Source organism: Chiloscyllium punctatum, chromosome 8 (assembly GCF_047496795.1).
Source record: "Chiloscyllium punctatum isolate Juve2018m chromosome 8, sChiPun1.3, whole genome shotgun sequence".
Lineage (NCBI taxonomy): Eukaryota > Metazoa > Chordata > Chondrichthyes > Orectolobiformes > Hemiscylliidae > Chiloscyllium > Chiloscyllium punctatum.
This window is the reverse complement of record NC_092746.1, coordinates 1,873,830-1,892,974: the sequence shown is the minus strand read 5'-3', so window position 1 is coordinate 1,892,974 and position 19,145 is coordinate 1,873,830. Positions and strand designations below refer to the sequence as shown.

At 38.0% G+C, this 19,145-nt stretch overlaps 1 protein-coding gene and 1 long non-coding RNA gene across 4 annotated transcripts in view; one reads left to right on the top strand and one right to left on the bottom strand.

Moving 5' to 3' along the window:
* Window positions 1-19,145, top strand: part of chn2 (chimerin 2) — a 367,748-nt gene that overhangs the window by 328,244 nt on the left and 20,359 nt on the right. For all 3 annotated transcript variants that reach the window (XM_072575033.1, XM_072575036.1, XM_072575037.1), the window contains 2 exons: window positions 2,009-2,086; window positions 10,208-10,292. In XM_072575033.1, coding sequence (XP_072431134.1) covers window positions 2,009-2,086; window positions 10,208-10,292 — 163 coding nt within the window. The remainder of the gene's footprint in view (window positions 1-2,008; window positions 2,087-10,207; window positions 10,293-19,145) is intronic.
* Window positions 14,646-19,145, bottom strand: part of LOC140480314 (uncharacterized) — a 50,373-nt gene continuing 45,873 nt past the window's right edge. Inside the window, exon 3 of the long non-coding RNA XR_011961256.1 lies at window positions 14,646-17,316. This is a non-coding gene — a long non-coding RNA (uncharacterized lncRNA). The remainder of the gene's footprint in view (window positions 17,317-19,145) is intronic.

Genomic DNA, 19,145 nt, shown 5'->3' with positions numbered 1-19,145 from the left:
CCAACCAATGTCCTGTACAGCCTCAACATGACCTCCCAACCCCTATACTCAATACATAGACCAATAAAGGCAAGCATACCAAATACCACCTTCACTCTCCTCTCTACCCTCCACTCCATTTTCAAAGAGCAATGAACCTGCATTCCAAGGTTTTCTTTTGTTCAATAACAAACAATAACAGTAACTGGACTTTACCATTGAGTGTATAAATCCTGCCCTAATTTGCCTTTCCAAAATGCAGCACCTCACATTTCTCTAAATTAAACTCCATTTGCCACTCCACAGCTCATTTGCTCATCCTATTAAGATCTTGTACTCTGAGGTAACCTTCTTCGCTGTACACTTCACCTCCATTTTTGGTGTCATCTGCAAACTTACTAACCATACCCCTGGCGTTCGCATCCAAATCATTTATATAAATGATGGAAAGATGAGGCCCAGCACTGAACGTTGTAGCACACCACTGGTCACAGGCCTCCAAAGATTTATTGGTTATTTCAAGATCCTTCATTTGTCATCTTGAACTTTCACCAGGAGTTCCTTCTTTCCCTCTTTTGAACATTAGGTATTATCATTTCAACCGTACTAGTGTATTATTTCACACTTTGCTACATTTAACAAGAACTTCTGGCTATCTTGCCATCGTGTTAGCTGTCAATGGCCCCTTACGCATTTTTCCTTCACCAGTATGGAATCCCCAGTGACTCACATCAGAGTTGTGCACACATGCTGTAGATGTCATTTGAACCTCTAAGGTATTGTGAATCTAAATTTTGTAAGCTTGGTGTTTTATATGTTCCAAAATCTGCCTTTATCCCTTTAAACTGGAGGAAATTTATATTGATACAACTGATATTATATTGATACAGGAGGAATTTTTGGTTCGGAAATCTTAAGGTGAAAGATGGAACTTAAAATATTTCTCAGCATCTAGTTTCATTTTGATGTATTTAAACAAACATTAATATCAACTGTGTGAATGCATGTACATTAGTATGTTACAAGGACTTAGAGAAGGCAACTGTATATAAAAGTGACATCATATTTCTTATGATCAGCATTATAGCTGCAAGAATTACAATTTTCTTTTTTCTAAAATTGCTTTGGTTCTGTATTTTTAAGAAACTAACCAGATTCTTCATTTGTTACAGTTTTAACATGGTAATACTTAGGAAGTGTAACAGACAAATATTGACAATATTTGATTTTAGTTTTACCATACTGTCAGTTTTTTTTAAATTGGCTTGTATGATTTCCAAACACTATGCAGAATTGCAATTTTAAACCGAGACTACTGTAGATTCTTGTGAATCCTTTGATAATGTTATCATATGGATATGGTATTTGCATACTCTAAGGTTGGATTAAATCTTACAGCCCAATCAACTTTTGAGTCTGATTTGTTGTGTAATTGGATGCAGTATTTGACCAATACCATCTGAGCTAGTTTCTTTAATGTGGTATTGTGCAGAACAGATTGGGCTTTTGAAATCTGTTGTGGTCTCAGAGTGCTGAGCAACCACCCTCTGCCTAAAGTTTCAGTAACGTCTGTCTAGAAACGGTTGCTAAGGTTTTGCAGGGTTTATGAATGTGCGCTTTTGTCTGCAGCACACGTCTGCCTTGAGTGCTTACTCAGACATTTGCTAAGGCTCATTCAGATGCAGAAACCCCTTCATCACACAAGACAGCCCATTCAAGTCACATGCCTGAGGATTCAGCAGAATGGAGTGCAGCTGCTCCCACTCTGGTTGTTAACATTAGAAGCTTTTTGGCAAACTTGAGGACGTTTAAACTTTACAGCTCACAGGACCAGGCACATATTTGGGATCCTAACGCCATGCCTTCTCAAGGACTGTGGTCAGAGAGTGAACAGACATGTTCTCCTATTACACACAAAGCAAAAAAGAGCAAGAACCATCAAGAGCTTCTGGCAGTGGCACTAGGGATGAAAACTGTTAGAAGGAATACAGTGTTATGGCAACCTCTGAAACTTTTTGCCTATTCACAGATCACCTCACTTATCAGAAGAGCTGCCTTGAAACAAAGTGAAAACCATTTCAATTATGAAAAAGCTCATAATTTTAAGGTAAGACTGACTTTTACATTTCTGTCATTTAAATGCTGATTACAATGCATCTTGGCTTTATTTAGTTTTTACTTTAACATACTTATTGAACAATGCAATACACTTGTGGTAATGTGACTGCTTACATGCAGTTTCACTTATTAAACGTTTAGAAAATTCCAAAATGCATCTTTTTGACTTTAATGATATACATACAAATAAGGGGCTTTTTAAACTAATTGTTATTTAACTGCTCTTTGACTGGATCTAGTTAAAGGTGGATTGTGCTTATGTGATCAGAAATATTTCTGCAATGGAAAGTTGTAAAGCAATGGTACTTATGTTAGTGTTAGAAGTACTCCACAATTACCGCAGCTGCTATCTCTTACTACTCGCTGCTGTTCACAACATAAGGTATTACTAATTAGCTTTGTAAGTAACATTAAATAAGTGTTGAGGTTGTACCAATCCCTAGCATTTTCTTTAACAATCGGACAAACATGGTAACGTATAATGAAAACTAATTTTCTTCTTAATGTACAATGAAATACTTAAAGAAAAGTATTGCTAATCCCTTCAGCAATATTTGCTGATCACTGCAAATTTCATGTAATTGGAGATGGTGAGGGTGCAGACATTGATCGTTATGTGTCCTCGATGCTACTTCAAAATAATTACATGAAATGCATAGTAGTTACTGAGGAGTGATTTTCTTTTTCATATTTTGTTTTGGGAAAGTAAGTGATCACTGTCAACATTTTCTCAGAATGATGTGACTGAAATAGGAAATTCTGGTGTGTGAACAATTTGGATTACGCCTTAATCCTACTACACCTTTGTGTTAATGTTGACCTCCAATCCGGTGTACTATTGCACTGCTCTTTCAAAACAGAAAAAGAGCAACAAGATAACCATGGGAATATATTTGTGAGCAACCAACCTTGGCCTAACTCACTATGTTTGGTGTATCAAATTTCAACATTCTTGCAGTAAATATACTGAATTGTGAAACACTCTTAACCCATGACACAACGTACCCTCAAGCAGTTCAGAAGGACAACTTTTCAACTTACTGAATCTGCCAGCATTTTGTTAGAACTGTCCAATTGGTCCCATTTCCTTGCTCTAATGAAATAATGGTGCAATAAAACAATTATTCACCCAGTCATCCTTTGGACAATAAGTGAAGTGTCTACTGGTATTTGTTCTAAGTGAGAAAATTCAATTGAACCACAGTTGACAAATTCCACATGTCTGAACGGTTTCATCCCTTGGTAGTTTAAATATCACATGGTCAGTATTTTACTTTTGCTTGAATAAACTCATTTTGTCAATGCAGCAATTATAACCACAAGTAAGGAGTTTGATATAGAGATGAGAATTGTTGACACTCTGAGCAATCTATTTAAAAAAAACAATTCTTGCTTTATTCTCTGGAAAGCAATTGGCTTTCAGTTCTTCCATGAATTCTTTGCAAAAGTTAGCATTTTCAATGTAGACTGAATTCCTTGTTGCATATGAAACTTTATTCAGTATCTTTAAACATGCATATTGGTTTGCTAGACAGATTGTATTTTCCTCAAATAATTTCTGTACATTCTGGCTAAAACCAAACTTCTGTTTTGGAAATGGATCTTTTTTTTCAATTATGCATGGTTATTTCTGAAACACAGAAATGTTATATTGTGTTCTATTTTTAAACTGGTGAAGAGTCAATTCAAGCTTGAATTAAATTTGGCTTTGTACACACTGAAAATGTCAATGAATAGTAAATTGATGCTTCTGTATCGCAAACCAGAAATTATCTGAAAATAAATCTTCATGGCAACCTTGCAGCCCATTATTCTAATGTTAAAGTTCATAATTTAATAATTTACTGGTTTCACAGTGATACGTCTTTCAATAGCTACAATCAATAATGAATATATTATGTTACTAACATAAATACTAACATAGTGCTTCTAGTAGTCATTACTGGAGTTTAGTGTTTCAAACTCAGTTCCATTGTAATCAAAAGAATGGCAAGAAAATAATATGCAGAGCACAGATAAGAGGAATAGCAGAGGTCTTTTCCCTAGAGTAGGGGAATTCAAAACTAGAGGGCATAGATATAAGGTGAGAGAGGAAACATTTTAAAGGGAGCTGAGGGACAATGTTTTTACACAGAAGGTGATGTGTATGTGGAATGAACTGCCAGAGGAAGTGGTAGATGCAGGTCTAGTTACAACATTTAAAAGACATTTGGACAGTTACATGCATAGGAAAGGTTTACATGGATATGAGCCAGATGCAGACAAATGGGACTAGTTTAGTTAGGAAACCCTGGTCGGCATGGATGAGTTGGACCGAAGGGTGTTTCCCTGCTAGTAGACTCTCTTTCTTTTTTCAGATTTTCAGCATGCAGTATGTTCTTTAATCATTTGATAAGCCCATTTTGTAGAAAAAAATAATGTTTAATTAATGTTAATATTTGCAAAGATCTAGTCATAAACAATTTAATTGTGACAATTGTATCTTAGAGCATTGAATTATTTTAATTATTTCTAAGTTAATATCCAAATATTATTGAATCATTGATCAGGTTTATCAAGCTGGTAGTTTGATAGCTCATAGTTCTGGTAATTCATAGTGAAGTTACAGTATGGAACAATGTAGGGATATTTTGTTCTTTCCATCTTAACTGATCAAACATCACATGAACATTCTTGTTTTGACAAGTTACAGGGTAATAATGACAGCATTGTGTCTGTCTTCCTACAGAGGATAGGAAGAGGTAGTATTAAAGTAGGAGAAAGAGATTAAAAATTTAAAGCTTATAGGAACTTTTATTATTAAAAAAGGAATATGAATCCAAATTGAAGCCAGAATCGATCAATGGTGAATTTTTTTGCCCCCATAGATCGATGACATCACCTGGTATTTTGGGCATGTTTTGTCAAAGTTTAAAAGCAAAGTACTGCAGATACCAAAAATCTGAAACAAAGAATTCCAGAGAATTTACAGATGCTATCAGATCTGCTGAGTTTCTCCAGCATTCGAAGGTTATCCATTTTGGAGTGCAAATTGATAAATCAGAGTTTTTATTTAATGAATAAATTAGTGGAGACACTAAATCAGATAGCAATCCACATACAAAATCACTAAAATGTTATCATTAGAGAAGGAAGTTAGTCAGAATAACCAATGAATGTAACCTTTCCAAACACAGTGCTAAAATATAAAGGGGAGAAAGTCTTCCTACTATTATACAAAGACCAGATTAGACCTGGGTAGTATCCTGGCCAATATTCATTTCTCGATCAACATCATGCAAAAAGATATGCTAGTTTGTATTACACTGTTTGTGATTGACATTTCCTGTGTGTATTGTTTACTTTAAGTTTTTTCACATGATGTGGGGTATCTCTAGTTAGGCCAACGTTTATGAACCATCTCTAATTGTTCATGAGAAGTTGGTAGTGCCTCTTGAACCACTAGCTACACCCGCATTGCTGTCCGAAAAAAATAACAATATAATACAATTTTGTGTGGTGTGTGGCTAGTATTTATCAAAATGTGAAAGATTAGTCTGCTTAATACATTATTCACTTAGGCTGAGATTTCTTCATCCTTCTGTTTATTTCAATCAAGATTGTTCCATCAAAGCTCCTTCAACATCTTTATCTGCAAAATGCTTGTTTGACATAGGCACTTTAAGCAAAGATAGCTTGGGTCAGAATTCACCTGGTTCTAATATTCTTTAACTATGGAGTTTTGTGTTCAAATTTCCTTCTCCTCAACATGGTTATAACAGATATGTAACTTATTTCCAGTAGTCCTTCAATAAGTGAGCCAGCACTTAGCATTTCAACCAAATTCCTGCGCAAGATAGGTTTTCTTCACTTCAACTTTCTCTAAACTCTCAAACTAACCTGTGCAACACAGCACCTATAAAAACATCTGAATTACACTGCTACGTATAAATTCTCTTCTGTATCCATGGATGTTATCCTGTAGAATAACTGTAGCCAATGCACTCCTAATTGTCTTCTGTACAATATTTTGCATTTATGAGAAATGAAATCATCCAAAGAGCTCACATCTCACTTTGTCAAGTTGCACCACCTGAGCCTTTGAGTCAGAAGATGACCGTTTCAAGCCTCACATAAGTACCTCAGCTCCTTGTATAACTGAAGCATGGAGCAGTACCATATTAAATGTGATGTTAAATTGAGGCCTACCTTTGGCTAGTTGAAAGAAATCATCTGGTGATTTCCATGCACATTATGGACTACTGCATTTTCCATCACATCTTCATAAGAATTAGTTGGCATTAAAGCAATTTTAGATTACTTGAGGAGATGGAAGACAATGTATAATGTAAGCTCATTTAAAAAAAATTACACGTTTATCACTTTCTTTGATTTGCATGTCTAATATTTGACATTTCTATGTTTTAAACGCCTCCATAGGGTTGGCATTCACAGGTTACAGCAATATTTTGGTAGCTTTTTTTTAAATGGAATGGCAAATTCTTTCAGCTTCATAATTAAGTTTTCATGAATGAAGAATGATTCTCTCTCCATTATAGTCTTCATAAAAAAGTTTTTTTTAAAATTTGTCTTGAGTCCAGACAATGACCTTCTGTGCAAATTCTTAACATAGTTAGCATTTAAAGTCAATAGATCTTATTGTTGCCTTCCTGCTGAGATTCTTGCCTCTGGTGCTGACTAATGAAGCCAATCAAGTTAAATGGCTGCTGATAGCAAGTCAAGAATGGTCAAATATAAAACCCATGAAGGAGTTGAAAGATTTGATCCAATTACTAAAATAGTTTAAAGGTTTGTTACACTTAAAATCTCAACTTTGTAATGAACATAAGAGGGTTTTTTTTTTCTCTGATGTTCAAGTGTTAGTGGGAGGAAAACTGGATGGAGGTATCTGTTGCCAAATTGTTATCCCAGAAACTCTGCTGTATTAAATTTTCTTCACTCCTAATGGTAATTTCAATCACCAGATCTTCACCATGCTTTGTGCAAAAATCAACAAGACGGAAAGGATTTGGGGTCTATTCCAACTGGAAAAGAAATGGTTGTAGGGAGAGCAGTACAGTTCTTAATGAACAATTAGATGAATATTTAAAACAAATAATATGAGGCTATGAAGAGTATGTGGAGCAGTGATATTAGTCAAAGGAAAGTGCTGGAAAATGCAGAAGACTTGAAACATTAAATTAAAATACTACAAACAGTCAAGTTATGTAGATCAAGTTATGTCTTTGTGAATTCTGATAACGAGGCTGCACGGTTGTGAAATTGGGGCAGTATGGTGGCTCAGTGGTTAGCACTGCTACCTCCCAGCATCAGGGACCTGGCTTCAGTTCCCGCCTCAGGTGACTGTCTGTGTGGAGTTTGCACATTCTCCCAGTGTCTGCATGGGTTTCCTCCGGGTGCTCCAGTTTCCTCTCTCAGTCCAAAGATGTGCAGGTTAGGGTAGATTAGTTATGCTAAGTTGCCCATACTGTTCAGTGCATTAGTCAGTGTAGGGGAATGGGTTACTATTTAGAGGGTCAGTGTAGACTTATTGGGCCAAAGGGTTTGTTTCCATACTGTAGGAATATAATCATAAAGGGTTATATATAAAACATGAACATTTCAGTTTTTGGGGAGTATGCTGCCTGACTTGCTCAGTGTTATCAACAATTTGCACTTGTTTTTGCAGTGGGATTAATATGTAGATTTCTCCAGCTAAGAGCTGATGCAAAAATGCTGACTCCACTGGTTAATTCTGGTGCAGATTCTCCTTGTTCTTTCATGTGCTACCAAAGCAATGAATCATAAGGAATAGGAACAAGAGTAGGCTGCTCGGTCCCTCATGCCTGTGCCACCATTCAGTAGCGTGGCTGATCCAACATTCCTCATGTCCACTTTTCTGCCCTATGGGATACCATAAAGATCACTCATTGGGTCTCAGCCATTTATAATCGATGTTTATGACTTAAATGATGGGGCAGTACATAAAGTGTTGAAGCTGGTGATGTAAAGTTATCTGGGCAAATAAGCAGGCTGGAGGAATATAAAATGGCCACATAACAATATGGACTGTTTGGGTAATGGGCAAGAACTTGACAGATGAAATATAACATGGTGAAGTATGAAGCTCAATACAATTTGAATGTGAGAAGCTGGGAAATACATGCATTCAGAGGGACCTGAGAGTGAACCACTTGGACTTTTAACAATTAATGATTGTACTATAACCAGTTTTATATCACAGAGGCATTATATGAACCTGAGTTCCACCAGCTGCTTTGGTGGGTTTCAGACCCATGTCCCCTGCATTCCTCGTCCAGTGACATGCTACCATTTCTCCCTGAGAGTATAAAAGTAAAGCAGTATAACTGCAATTATGGAGGACCTTGGTAAGGTCACATCTGGAATATCATGTGCAGTTTTGATCTCCTTATATAGGCAAGCATGTACTTGCCCTATAGCAGGGCCTCTTAAAACTGGTCAGGACACATTGTGGGGTCATAAGCTAAAATTCTGGTATGCCGAGCTCTGCAGCAACCATGCCGTGGCGCTGCAGTCAGGTTTGTAATAGCTGTGCGTGTGCTAACAGGCCCTACCTCACATGTTCTCCCCCCACAATTCCAAACATTCCTCCTGTAGTTTTTACTGAGGGGTCAATCCCCAAGCCTCAAAATGGGGTGAAAGTCAGCAAAAGGTTTGGGAAGCATAGCCCGAGAGGGAGTGCAATAAATGTTCCCTATATTTATTCCTGAGTTGTGAGGGGATTGTCCTATGAGGAGAGATTAAGTTAACTCAATTTATAGTCCCAGGGATTCTAGATAATGATAGGAACTAACTAAAATACATAACCTTCCTGTGACTTGACTGGGATGTTGAGAAAGTGTCTCTCCTGGTTAGGGAATCTAAAAGATGTTGTCATACTCTCAGAAAAAGGAGTTGGCCATTTAGGTCTGAAATGGAGAAGAATTTGTTTCCATTCCAATGGTTGTGAATCTTTGGAATTGTCTACCCTGGAAGGTTGCAGATGCTCAGTCTCGATGTCTATTCAAAATAGAGATTGTTAGATTTTTGGGTGCGAAGGGAATTATGGGATACCAGCAGAGACCCACAAAACATTTGTCTTGAATTAGTTTGGTTATTGCAATGGTAACTCTTTAAATACAGGATTTCTATTCATTCTTTTACAAAAAAAACTGTAAGGGAATCCAAACTTCTCACTTTTCAAAAAGTTATATAAAGCTGTCCACATACTAAAAATTACCCTGGCAATATACATTGAACTTATTTTTCAGCCCGGCCTTGTGACTTGAATATAAATATAAAATATGAACACCTAATTGAAAATTGTCGTCACTTTGGGCTGATAAGACAGATTTACTTCTGATGAGCACAATATTACTTGAGGATTCTATTTCCTTGAAATATGCCTCTTATAGTTTCAGCGTGTATCATCAAAGAACACAGTCCCACAACTACCCATGTTGTTCCATGGCTGTCTTGGTATAGATTAAAGTTTCATCGCAGTGTTAGAGTTGTTCTTTTCTTGAGTTCAGGTTTTCACAGTGTCATGCATATTTGAGTTAATTTAATCTTCAGTTATAACATAAATAATAGCTTTTGTATAATGAATTGCATCAAATAATTATCCCCATCTTTATGCCACAATTAACCAAATCCATTGTTTGATCCTCCCCTATAATGCTGTCCTCATTCTATACAAATCCATTCTTCTCATTGTCGTCCCTCTAATGTTATTTCTATTGCATCCCTTCCTTCCAATTTCCCATAGAAATAATTTCTCCAGCTGTTGTTTCCTCACACATGCTTACAGACACACACAGCAATATTACCAACCATTGGCAGCCAGACATGATGAGCCTAAAATAAGGTGCTGCAAGTTTGTTAAGGCAGAAGTGAATTGTTAGGCACAGAAAGCACTATTGTTTAATGCAAAATAGTTTTCTCTTGGGGCCAGCTGTGAAAAAGTAGAGATAAAGCTTCCTAGTCCTATAAAGACAGTTTCATATGTTGATCCCCACTGTGTGCTTTGTGATCAGCACTTTAGTGTGTTCCATCTGTCAGACCATCTGGCTTCAACCTTCATTCCTTTATGCACCTTTGTGTTTTTCAGGTCCATACATTCAGAGGTCCTCACTGGTGTGAATACTGTGCCAACTTTATGTGGGGTCTAATCGCTCAGGGAGTGAGATGTTCAGGTAGGGTCTCATTTTATTCTCTACAATGAGCTATCCTTTTTAAAAAATTATTTACAAAAGCACTGATCAGTCAGTACATATTGTTTTGCATTAAATATATTTTTCTCTTTTTAGTCAAGATATGTAAATAACCATCATTTAAGATAGAAGTTTAAGCTCATGTTTCTATGGAGGAAAGGTGAATTTACATTTGAGTGAAACCAATGAGTGAGTGCTATAAAAATGTTACTGCAAGAAAAGGTGTTACCTGGAAAGTTATCAGTTACTTTTAAGAAAGCTGAGCTCTTTAAATGCAAATCTTTAAATATTTCTTGCTGGAACAATATTTCACGCAGCTGTCTGTTTTTGCAGGTAACAATATGGAAATAATAAAATGTTTCTTTTTTTTAAAGTTGTAAAGAGTATAGCAACATCATTGTTATGTTCTGTCCATTTTAATGTGCTTTTTACTATACTAGATATAACCATTTCAGTTTTAATCTGAACTGTTGTACTTTACTGTGAGAGTTACCTCCTTGTCGATAATTTATAAAAGTAAAAGAAGAATGACACTGAACAAATGTAGGCTTCTGTTTAGTGGGCCTGGATTGTTGGACAATTTGAGGCCCTTGGGTTGTTGCAAGATCATTTTACCCCACTATCAATACAGCCTACTGAGCTAACTCAAGCAAGTGAGAGATGTTTGTATGTGATTACATACTCTTCACTCTCTGTATACTTCTAAGTTACTTTACAAACAGTGTGAAACTCTGTACTTTACAGTGTTTTTTTAAGATTGTAACCTTCTTTACCAGAAGGTCTAATTTAAATGAATAAATAAATGGATCTTGTTCAGCATAATGCAGCATGAGACTGTCCTTAATGACTGTCCCATGTTTTGTTTTAATAGATAAATGTACCATTATATATATATATATATATATATATATATATTATGAAGCATGAATAATGTCATTCAGATAAACAGTGCTCAGTGCACTGAAAAAGATAACACTGACCTGATTGATATCTGACTAATAAAAACCAGACAGAATTCAAAATGAGCTTGAACTGGGAGGAAGCAGCTCCATTCAAGGTCTTAGTGAATTTATCCAGTGAGTAGCCTGGCCACATACAACAGGATGGTTTAAGGTTCAGTCCCCGGTCTTTGCCAAGTTACTGGTTCTCTGCCAAATCAGAGATATGTACCATCACTATATCTGGCCCAACAAAGAGGCTTTTATAACAGTTCTTCATCCTAATTACTGTTCAACAGCTCCATTGAACAGTCCACGCAGCACGTGTAAACATTGCTTGAGAAAATAATAGGCACTGTCGTAGTGCCCCTTTTGTTAACTTGCTTGACAGCACTCATTGTTGAGTTCAAAAATGGCTTGGTAAGGTTACTGGAGTGCAACTGGTACTGCATCAAGGAATTACCAAGATGAGAGTGTAGTTAATTATTGAAGATAAAAAAGCACATGAAAGTATCATTATTGTAAATTTAAAATTGTAAATAAGTCAAAAGTGCACAAAGATATTGGTTCAAAACATACTGAAGTATTACAAGGAGGTATCTGAGGGCTGAAATACCTAGTTTATGAACATATTAACCATGGAATATCTTCACTCAAAGGCAGTTTAAATATGTAATTTATTATTTATAAGTTATATGAACATTATTTTTTTTTCCAGTATTCAGTTTATAGTTTCATCATTTTGGAGATGAGAACCAGTTGTAGAATGCACCAACACAAACTATCAGTTCTGATTACCTAGTAAGGCAATAAATACTGTCATAATTTTAATATTTTTGAACTTATAAAAAAAAGTGTCTGCATAAAGATAAATGGTCATTGTTTCTTGTAATAGAAAGATTATGCTTTTAGAATAATCTGTCCAATGTGGATTTGTTTGACTCAGTGTCACTTGTTAGAATAATCTATTGGATTTAAGGTATTTTTTGCAACAACATAACATTGTTTCAATGGTCACTCAAAAATTACAAATATGACTGGCTGAATGAGCTACTCTTGCTCCAATTTTGTGTGCTCCTTAAAAAAAAATTGGAGACTTTTAAAAATTCAAATTAAAAATAACTTGCCTGTACTGTTTCTGTCAGTCTCTTTTATCCCCATTTCCCTTAATCTTTCTTGTATTCCCCAGGTTGTATTTTTGGTTTTTGTACATCTAATCTAATTTACCTTTTCTGTTTCTCACTTCCAAACTTGTGATCTGTGCATAAAGATTTTTCAATGTGGTTGGTTGGTGAGACTTTTTGCCAATGACCCTGCTTGCTGATCCCCTCTAGAGGGCACTGTACTGAAATGAATGCCAAATTAGAGGAAATTTCCATGGATAGATTTTCTAAATGTCTCTTGAGCAGCTGACAGCAGGCACCATTCCTTGGTCACTGACAGCAATGTGCAGCCCCTTGTGTTTTCCTCTTTTGGATCTGGTCTGTCATATATTTTTAGCATTTTCTAGTTTTATTTCAGTTTACTAGCATTTCCACTTTTCCTCGTTATTCATCGGAAGCAAGTTGTCCTTCCGCTTCTTTTGAAACAAAGGCTTCAATAGCAGTATCGCTCAAAAATGAAGTTCAGCATTTAAGTAACCTAATTAGGTGGAAACTGCATGTATGTCTGTTAACTGTAAGCCCTACTAACAAGTTTCCAGACATATAGATCTGTGTCTCTAGCACAATCAGACATTGGCAATTGAGATGCAAATAATGTATTTAGACTATAGGAAACACATGAAACTTAGGAGTAAGGTGTGCTTTGATTAAGAATATTGTTTAAGATTTTAATCAAAACAGGCAAGTCTCAGTGCATTTTGTATGACAATATAAATTCATGCTTCAATGTTTGATTGAAACGAGTCAAACAAGTTTTATCTTATTCTAATGCCAAAAAACAATAGAAGGAGTAGTTCAAAAATCATTATCTCCCTTTGAAATGGAGAATGGGCACAATTTTGTAAAGAGACAATAAATAACAAAAATTACATTTTAATAATTCCCACAACCAACTGATTCCTCTCACAAGATGACAGGACAATGTCACTCATTCATGAGTGAGGCAAGTTTATAGAGGTAGAGAATGAATGTCATCCTTAGTTAGGGAGGAGAGTTGAGAAAACATGCTGATTGAGGTTTTATTTTATTGAACTGTATGAGTTTTATGTCAGGGACTCTGTGAAAGGACCCAAGTGACTTGGAAATTTCCATGCTGTTAGAACTCCGTTATCTACTAAATCCAATAAATTCCTAAGTGTTGGATTCAAAGCTGTGGGAAAGTCCCAAGAGTTTGGAAGTCAGTATAACCCCAGTGCCATTAATTATTCAGTATACCTGAGAGTGGGAGTTGGAAAGTTCACAAGTTCAAATTTTTTTGATGCAACTGATTTAAGGTGTGATCAAGACAAAACCATGTGCTGGTAGTGTCTGTGTGTAATTACTAGAGAACAGTTTCTGGACTCCAGGCGAGTGTAAATTCAGATAAGGAAGGTGATTCATTAAAACTTGAGCAGTCATTGCAGTCAGGATTGAATGGCTTTTGAGAGGGAGTGGGTTAGACAGAGTAGATAGGGAGAAGCTGCATCTACTCATAAAGGGAACAGAAATGAGACAGCATAGATTTAAGGTCATATGCAAAAGAAGCAAGGGTAATGTGAGAAAAAGTGAGAAAAACTATTCACAGTGAATAGTTAGGATATTGAATGCACTACCTGGAAATATGGTGTAGATAGTAAATTAAAGCACTTGAGATTGGATGATCATTAGGATAGAAATAGTGTGCAAAGATAAGGAGAAAAGGCAGCAGATTGCCACCATGTAATGATGTCTGCTTGAAGAGCTGGTGCAGTCACAATGAGCCAAATGGTCTCTATGTTGTAACAATTCTGAGAGGGAAGAAAGTATGTGTTGGAAGGATAAAAAATATGGAAATCTTGCTTAGTTGGAAGAGTAACAGAACAAATATCTTAGTTTAGATTTGGCATGCTTCTGAGAGGGAGAAAGAACACAAAAATATTACTCAATTTCATTGCTCTTGTAGAGAGCATTGATCAAAACATGATCATCAAGTTATAAAATGTGCCACATACTAAGTGCCACTTTCGGCAAGTTTCATCAAGGGTATCACTCCATGAAGCCGAATGAGTCTTTTTCATTCTATGTTTCCAAACTCACTTCATTATCTATGCACCACTCCTCTATGAACACCCCAGCTTGTCATTTTATCCCACTTGCCACAGGCAGCCGTATTTACCACTACCAGGATATGATTAGATTAGATTCCCTACAGTGTGGAAACAGGCTCGTCGGCCCAACAAGTCCATACTGACCCTCCGAAGAGTAACCCACCCAGACCCATTTCCCTCTGACTAATGCACCTAACACTATGGGCAATTTAGCATGGCCAATTCACCTAACCTGCACATCTTTGGATTGTGAAAGGAAACCAGAGCACCCAGAGGAAACCCACGCAAACACAGGGAGAATGTGCAAACTCCACACAGACAGACAGTTGCCCGAGACTGGAATCTAACCTGGGTCCCTGGCTCTGTGAGGCATCAGTGCTAACCACTGAGCCATCATGCTGCCTAAATCCATAATCCCTTAATCCCTGCTTTTGTGCCGTCTTTAAACTCTGACAGTGCACAGGGTCAAGTGTGGCAGTCTGGAGTTGCCCATCATCATGCACATAGTGGGAGAGCAACCATAAACCAGTGCTTTTCACAGCACAATGATAATTCATCTGACACTTCCCTACACAAACAAGGGCACAGTTTTACATCTATCACAGTGTAAGAACCAGTCTGCATGATTTACCAGTCATTAGCCACATCCCTTCTTATAACTCTGTCTTACTATTCTTTCCCCAATACCCAGTGTAGCCCATCATCTTATCATTGGTCAGTGTGGACCATCACATTTCAGAAAAGCCTTCATATTGTCCAAAACATTCAGTTTTATTCATCAAAACAAACAAACAAACATACATACAGAAACTGACTGTGGAACAGAAAAGACCATTTGCCTTTTGAGCAACAATTTTGCAGCCAATAATGATCATTGCACCCAGATCTCATCTGTTGGAACTGGGTGTCCTGCCGCATTGGGGTAGTGTGCTGGAAATAAACCCTGCTATGCCTGGAGTTGTCATTAAAGTTAATGTTTTAGAAGAAATGTATAAAATCCCCAGATTACCTGCATTTCAGACCCATGTTGATAGAAATCATCACTGTTTAGTACAGATTATGAGATTCTAGCAACAGGTAAACAAACTAAATTAATTTGAATGAACTCTACAGATTGAAACTCTAAACTCCCCCATGACTTACACATACAAACATAAATATAAACAATGTCCCCTTTACCCATATGGAAAAAAGACCATTGTGTAATCTTTGTTCACCAGATGTGTTGGGTTGACTCTTGCTGATTGGAAGATTTCTCCTGAACCTTCCTTTTTCTGAGTGCTTCCACTGGCTAGTGAGGCTAGTTCACTTATGAGAGGTTTCTGACATATCCACTTCAAACAAGTGCAGCTTCTGCTGAAGGAAAGATAAGCTTGTTTTCTTCAAGTTGCAAGTGGCTTACTGCAGAGAACTGAGTGAGTGATTTTGACTGCTGCAAATCTTTTGGGTCTTTAGCCAGCCTGACCAGCTTCTGTCTGTTTGGTTCACAGCCCAAGCTGTTGAGCTACCTGACAACCAATCGCATGGTTGGTCATTGATTCTTTGGACTAGAAACCAGTTATCAATGGCTTCACTTGTAAACTACCCATCGACTTTAGTTTGCATGTTTCTGGAACCTAGTATATATCCTGCACTTGAGGAAATTAGCTATGTTGCCAAAGCCAATAGCCTGGGTTGTGGCACTGAACTCCTCAAGATAACTGACGTCATCAAGATGGTAGCAGCATAGGTCTCCTGTGCAGGAGCTTGTCCTCTCTGACCACTTTTCTTGGTTTGTCTTTACTATATACTGTATACCTGACTCCCCTTTACTACCATTGACAGCAAGGCAGTAGAGGAGGGATGGCAGCACACACATTGCTGATGATTGATGGATTGTCTTTATGCTATACCTTTCTTTTTTTTGATCTTAAAAACTATTCAAACGGGGTCGGATCGTGGCAACAGTGGAAAAGCTTTTCACTGTATTTTACTGCTTCTCTCACTGTAAAATACAAGTGACAATAAAATCAATCAATCCATCAATCATTCAGTCATTTCTCAGGGAACAATAAGATGAAGAAGTGTGATCTGGGTCAGATTGTATCAGTAACAGTCTTGATGCATTTGTTGGTTGAGGCTGAGAGATTCCACACAAATGCCAAGTGATCCATGGAAGGAGCCAGTTTCACAAAGGTTTAGAGCAGTTGCTACCTCAATGGCCACTAGGATCACCTTCATATTTGTTGGCCCCGCTCCAGCAATTGCCGTAGTTCTGTGACAGTGTCCTAGAGTATCCTCTGCCTGTGGCAGCACTGTGCCTCAGTCAGTTGGAGGAAATGGTGTCAAGGAGAACAGATTCTGGGCCTCCTGTACCTCCTGCCTCCTGTAAGGGCGTCTTCGTGGGAAGGCTCTTCGGCAGCCATGGCGGTTGCTACTGACCTTGGAGGAGCATCTTGAACATGAATAAATCTAGAATGCTCAGTTGCAAACTGCGTCATCACAGTATTGGAGGTAGTAATTCTGCCAGGCAATACTACGGGCTATTGGTGAAGGAATATGGGTGGAAGTGCAGTGCTATCTTCTTGGCAGAATCATGCTGTACCTCCTATAATCTCAGAAATCCTCATAATCTTGGAGGTCAAATTGCTTCTCTGATGTGATACTATGCATGTCCACTGGCACAGTGTAAACCACAGCTATTATACCAGCAGTCTGAGCACTTACTTCAGGGCTTAAACTTAGGTGTCTGCTGCTTGTGTTCTACTGGACGCTGGTGACCATGATTGTGAAATTGTGAGATGAGAGATCGTAATCACTATCGTCTTGCTCTTCACCCATTGCTTGACCAATTTGGTATCTGCAAGGAGAAAGACAAAAAGTAAGATTGTGATTTGTTGCGCTGGGGAGAGGTGGTGATGTTGTTACAAGGTACAGGTTGCATGCTTACGCCAGCCACAACTTACAAGTTGGAAGAGATTATGATTTGAGGGGTAAGGAGTGCAGTTTATGTACGAGCATGGCCTCACAATGTCTGCCTCATTAACAATCAGCACAATTTCCACCAGTTGACAATACGTAGGCACTCATGTTCCCATCCAATTACCTCCTGTTGCCTATAATTAGGGGCCACTATGGTTTAGAGTCAGAGATGTACAGCACAGAAACAGACCCTTCAGTCCAACTCGTCCATGTCAACCAGATATCCCAACCCAATCTAGTCCCACCTGCCAGCACCCAGCCTATATCTCTCCAAACCCTTGCTATTCATAAACCCATCCAGATGCCTTTTAAATATTGCAATTGTACTAGCCTCCACCACTTCCTCCAACAGCTCATTCCATTCATGCACCACCCTCTGTGAAAATGTTGCTCCTTTGGTCTCTTTTATATTTTTCCCCTCTCACCCTAAACCTATGCCCTCTAGTTCTGGACTCCCCCACTTCAGGGAAAAGATCTTGTCTATTTATCCTCTTTCCATGCCCCTCATGAGTTTATAAACTTTTACAAACTTCTATAAGGTCACCCCTCAGCCTCTGATGCTACAGGGAAAATAGCCCCAGCCTGTTCAGCCTCTCCCCATAGCTCAAATCCTTGTAAATCTTTTCTGAACCCTTTCAAGATTCACAACATCCTTCCAATAGGAAAGAGACCAGAATTGCACGCAATATTCCAACAGTGGCCTAACCAATGTCCTGTACAACTGCAACATAACCTCCCAACTCCTGTACTCAATACTGTGACCAATAAAGGAAAGCATACCAAACGCCTTCTTCACTATTCTATCTACCTGCAACACTACTTTCAAGAGCTATGAACCTGCACTCTAAGGTCTCTTTGTTCAGCAACATTCCCTAGGACTTTACCATTAAGTGTATAAGTCCTGCTAAGATTTGCTTTCCCAAAATGCAACACCTCACATTTATCTAAATTAAACTCCATCTGCCACTCCTCAACCCATTGGCCCATCTGATCAAGATTCTGTTGTAATCAGAGGTAATTTCCTTCGCTGTCCACTACACCTCCAATTTTGGTGTCATCTGCAAACTTACTAACTATAACTCTTAAGCTCACATCCACCCATTTATATAAATGATGAAAAGTAGTGGACCCAGCACCAATCCTTGTGGCACTCCACTGGTCACAGGCCTCCAATCTGAAAAACAACCCTCCACCACCACCACCACCACCACCACCACCACCCTCTGTCTTCTACCTTTGAGCCAGTTCTGTATCCAAATGGCTAGTTATCCCTATATTCCATGAGATCTATCCTTGCTAACCAGTCCCCCATGGCGAATCTTGTTGAACGCCTTACTGAAGTCCATATAGATCATGTCTACCACTCTGCCCTCATCAATCCTCTTTGTTACTTCTTCAAAAAACTCAATCAAGTTTGAGATACATAATTTCCCACGCACAAAGCCACGTTGACTATCCCTAATCAGTCCTTGCCTTTCCAAATACATGTACATCCTGTCCTTCAGGATTCTCTCCAACAACTTGCCCACCACTGTCATCAGGCTCACTGGTCTATAGTTCTCTGGCTTGTCCTTAGCAGCTTCCTTAAATACTGGCACCACATTAGCCAACCTTCAGTCTCGTCAAGAGGCCCAGCATTCACTTTCCTAGCTTCCCACAGAGTTCTAGCGTATACCTGATCAGGTCCTGGGGATTTATCCACTTTTA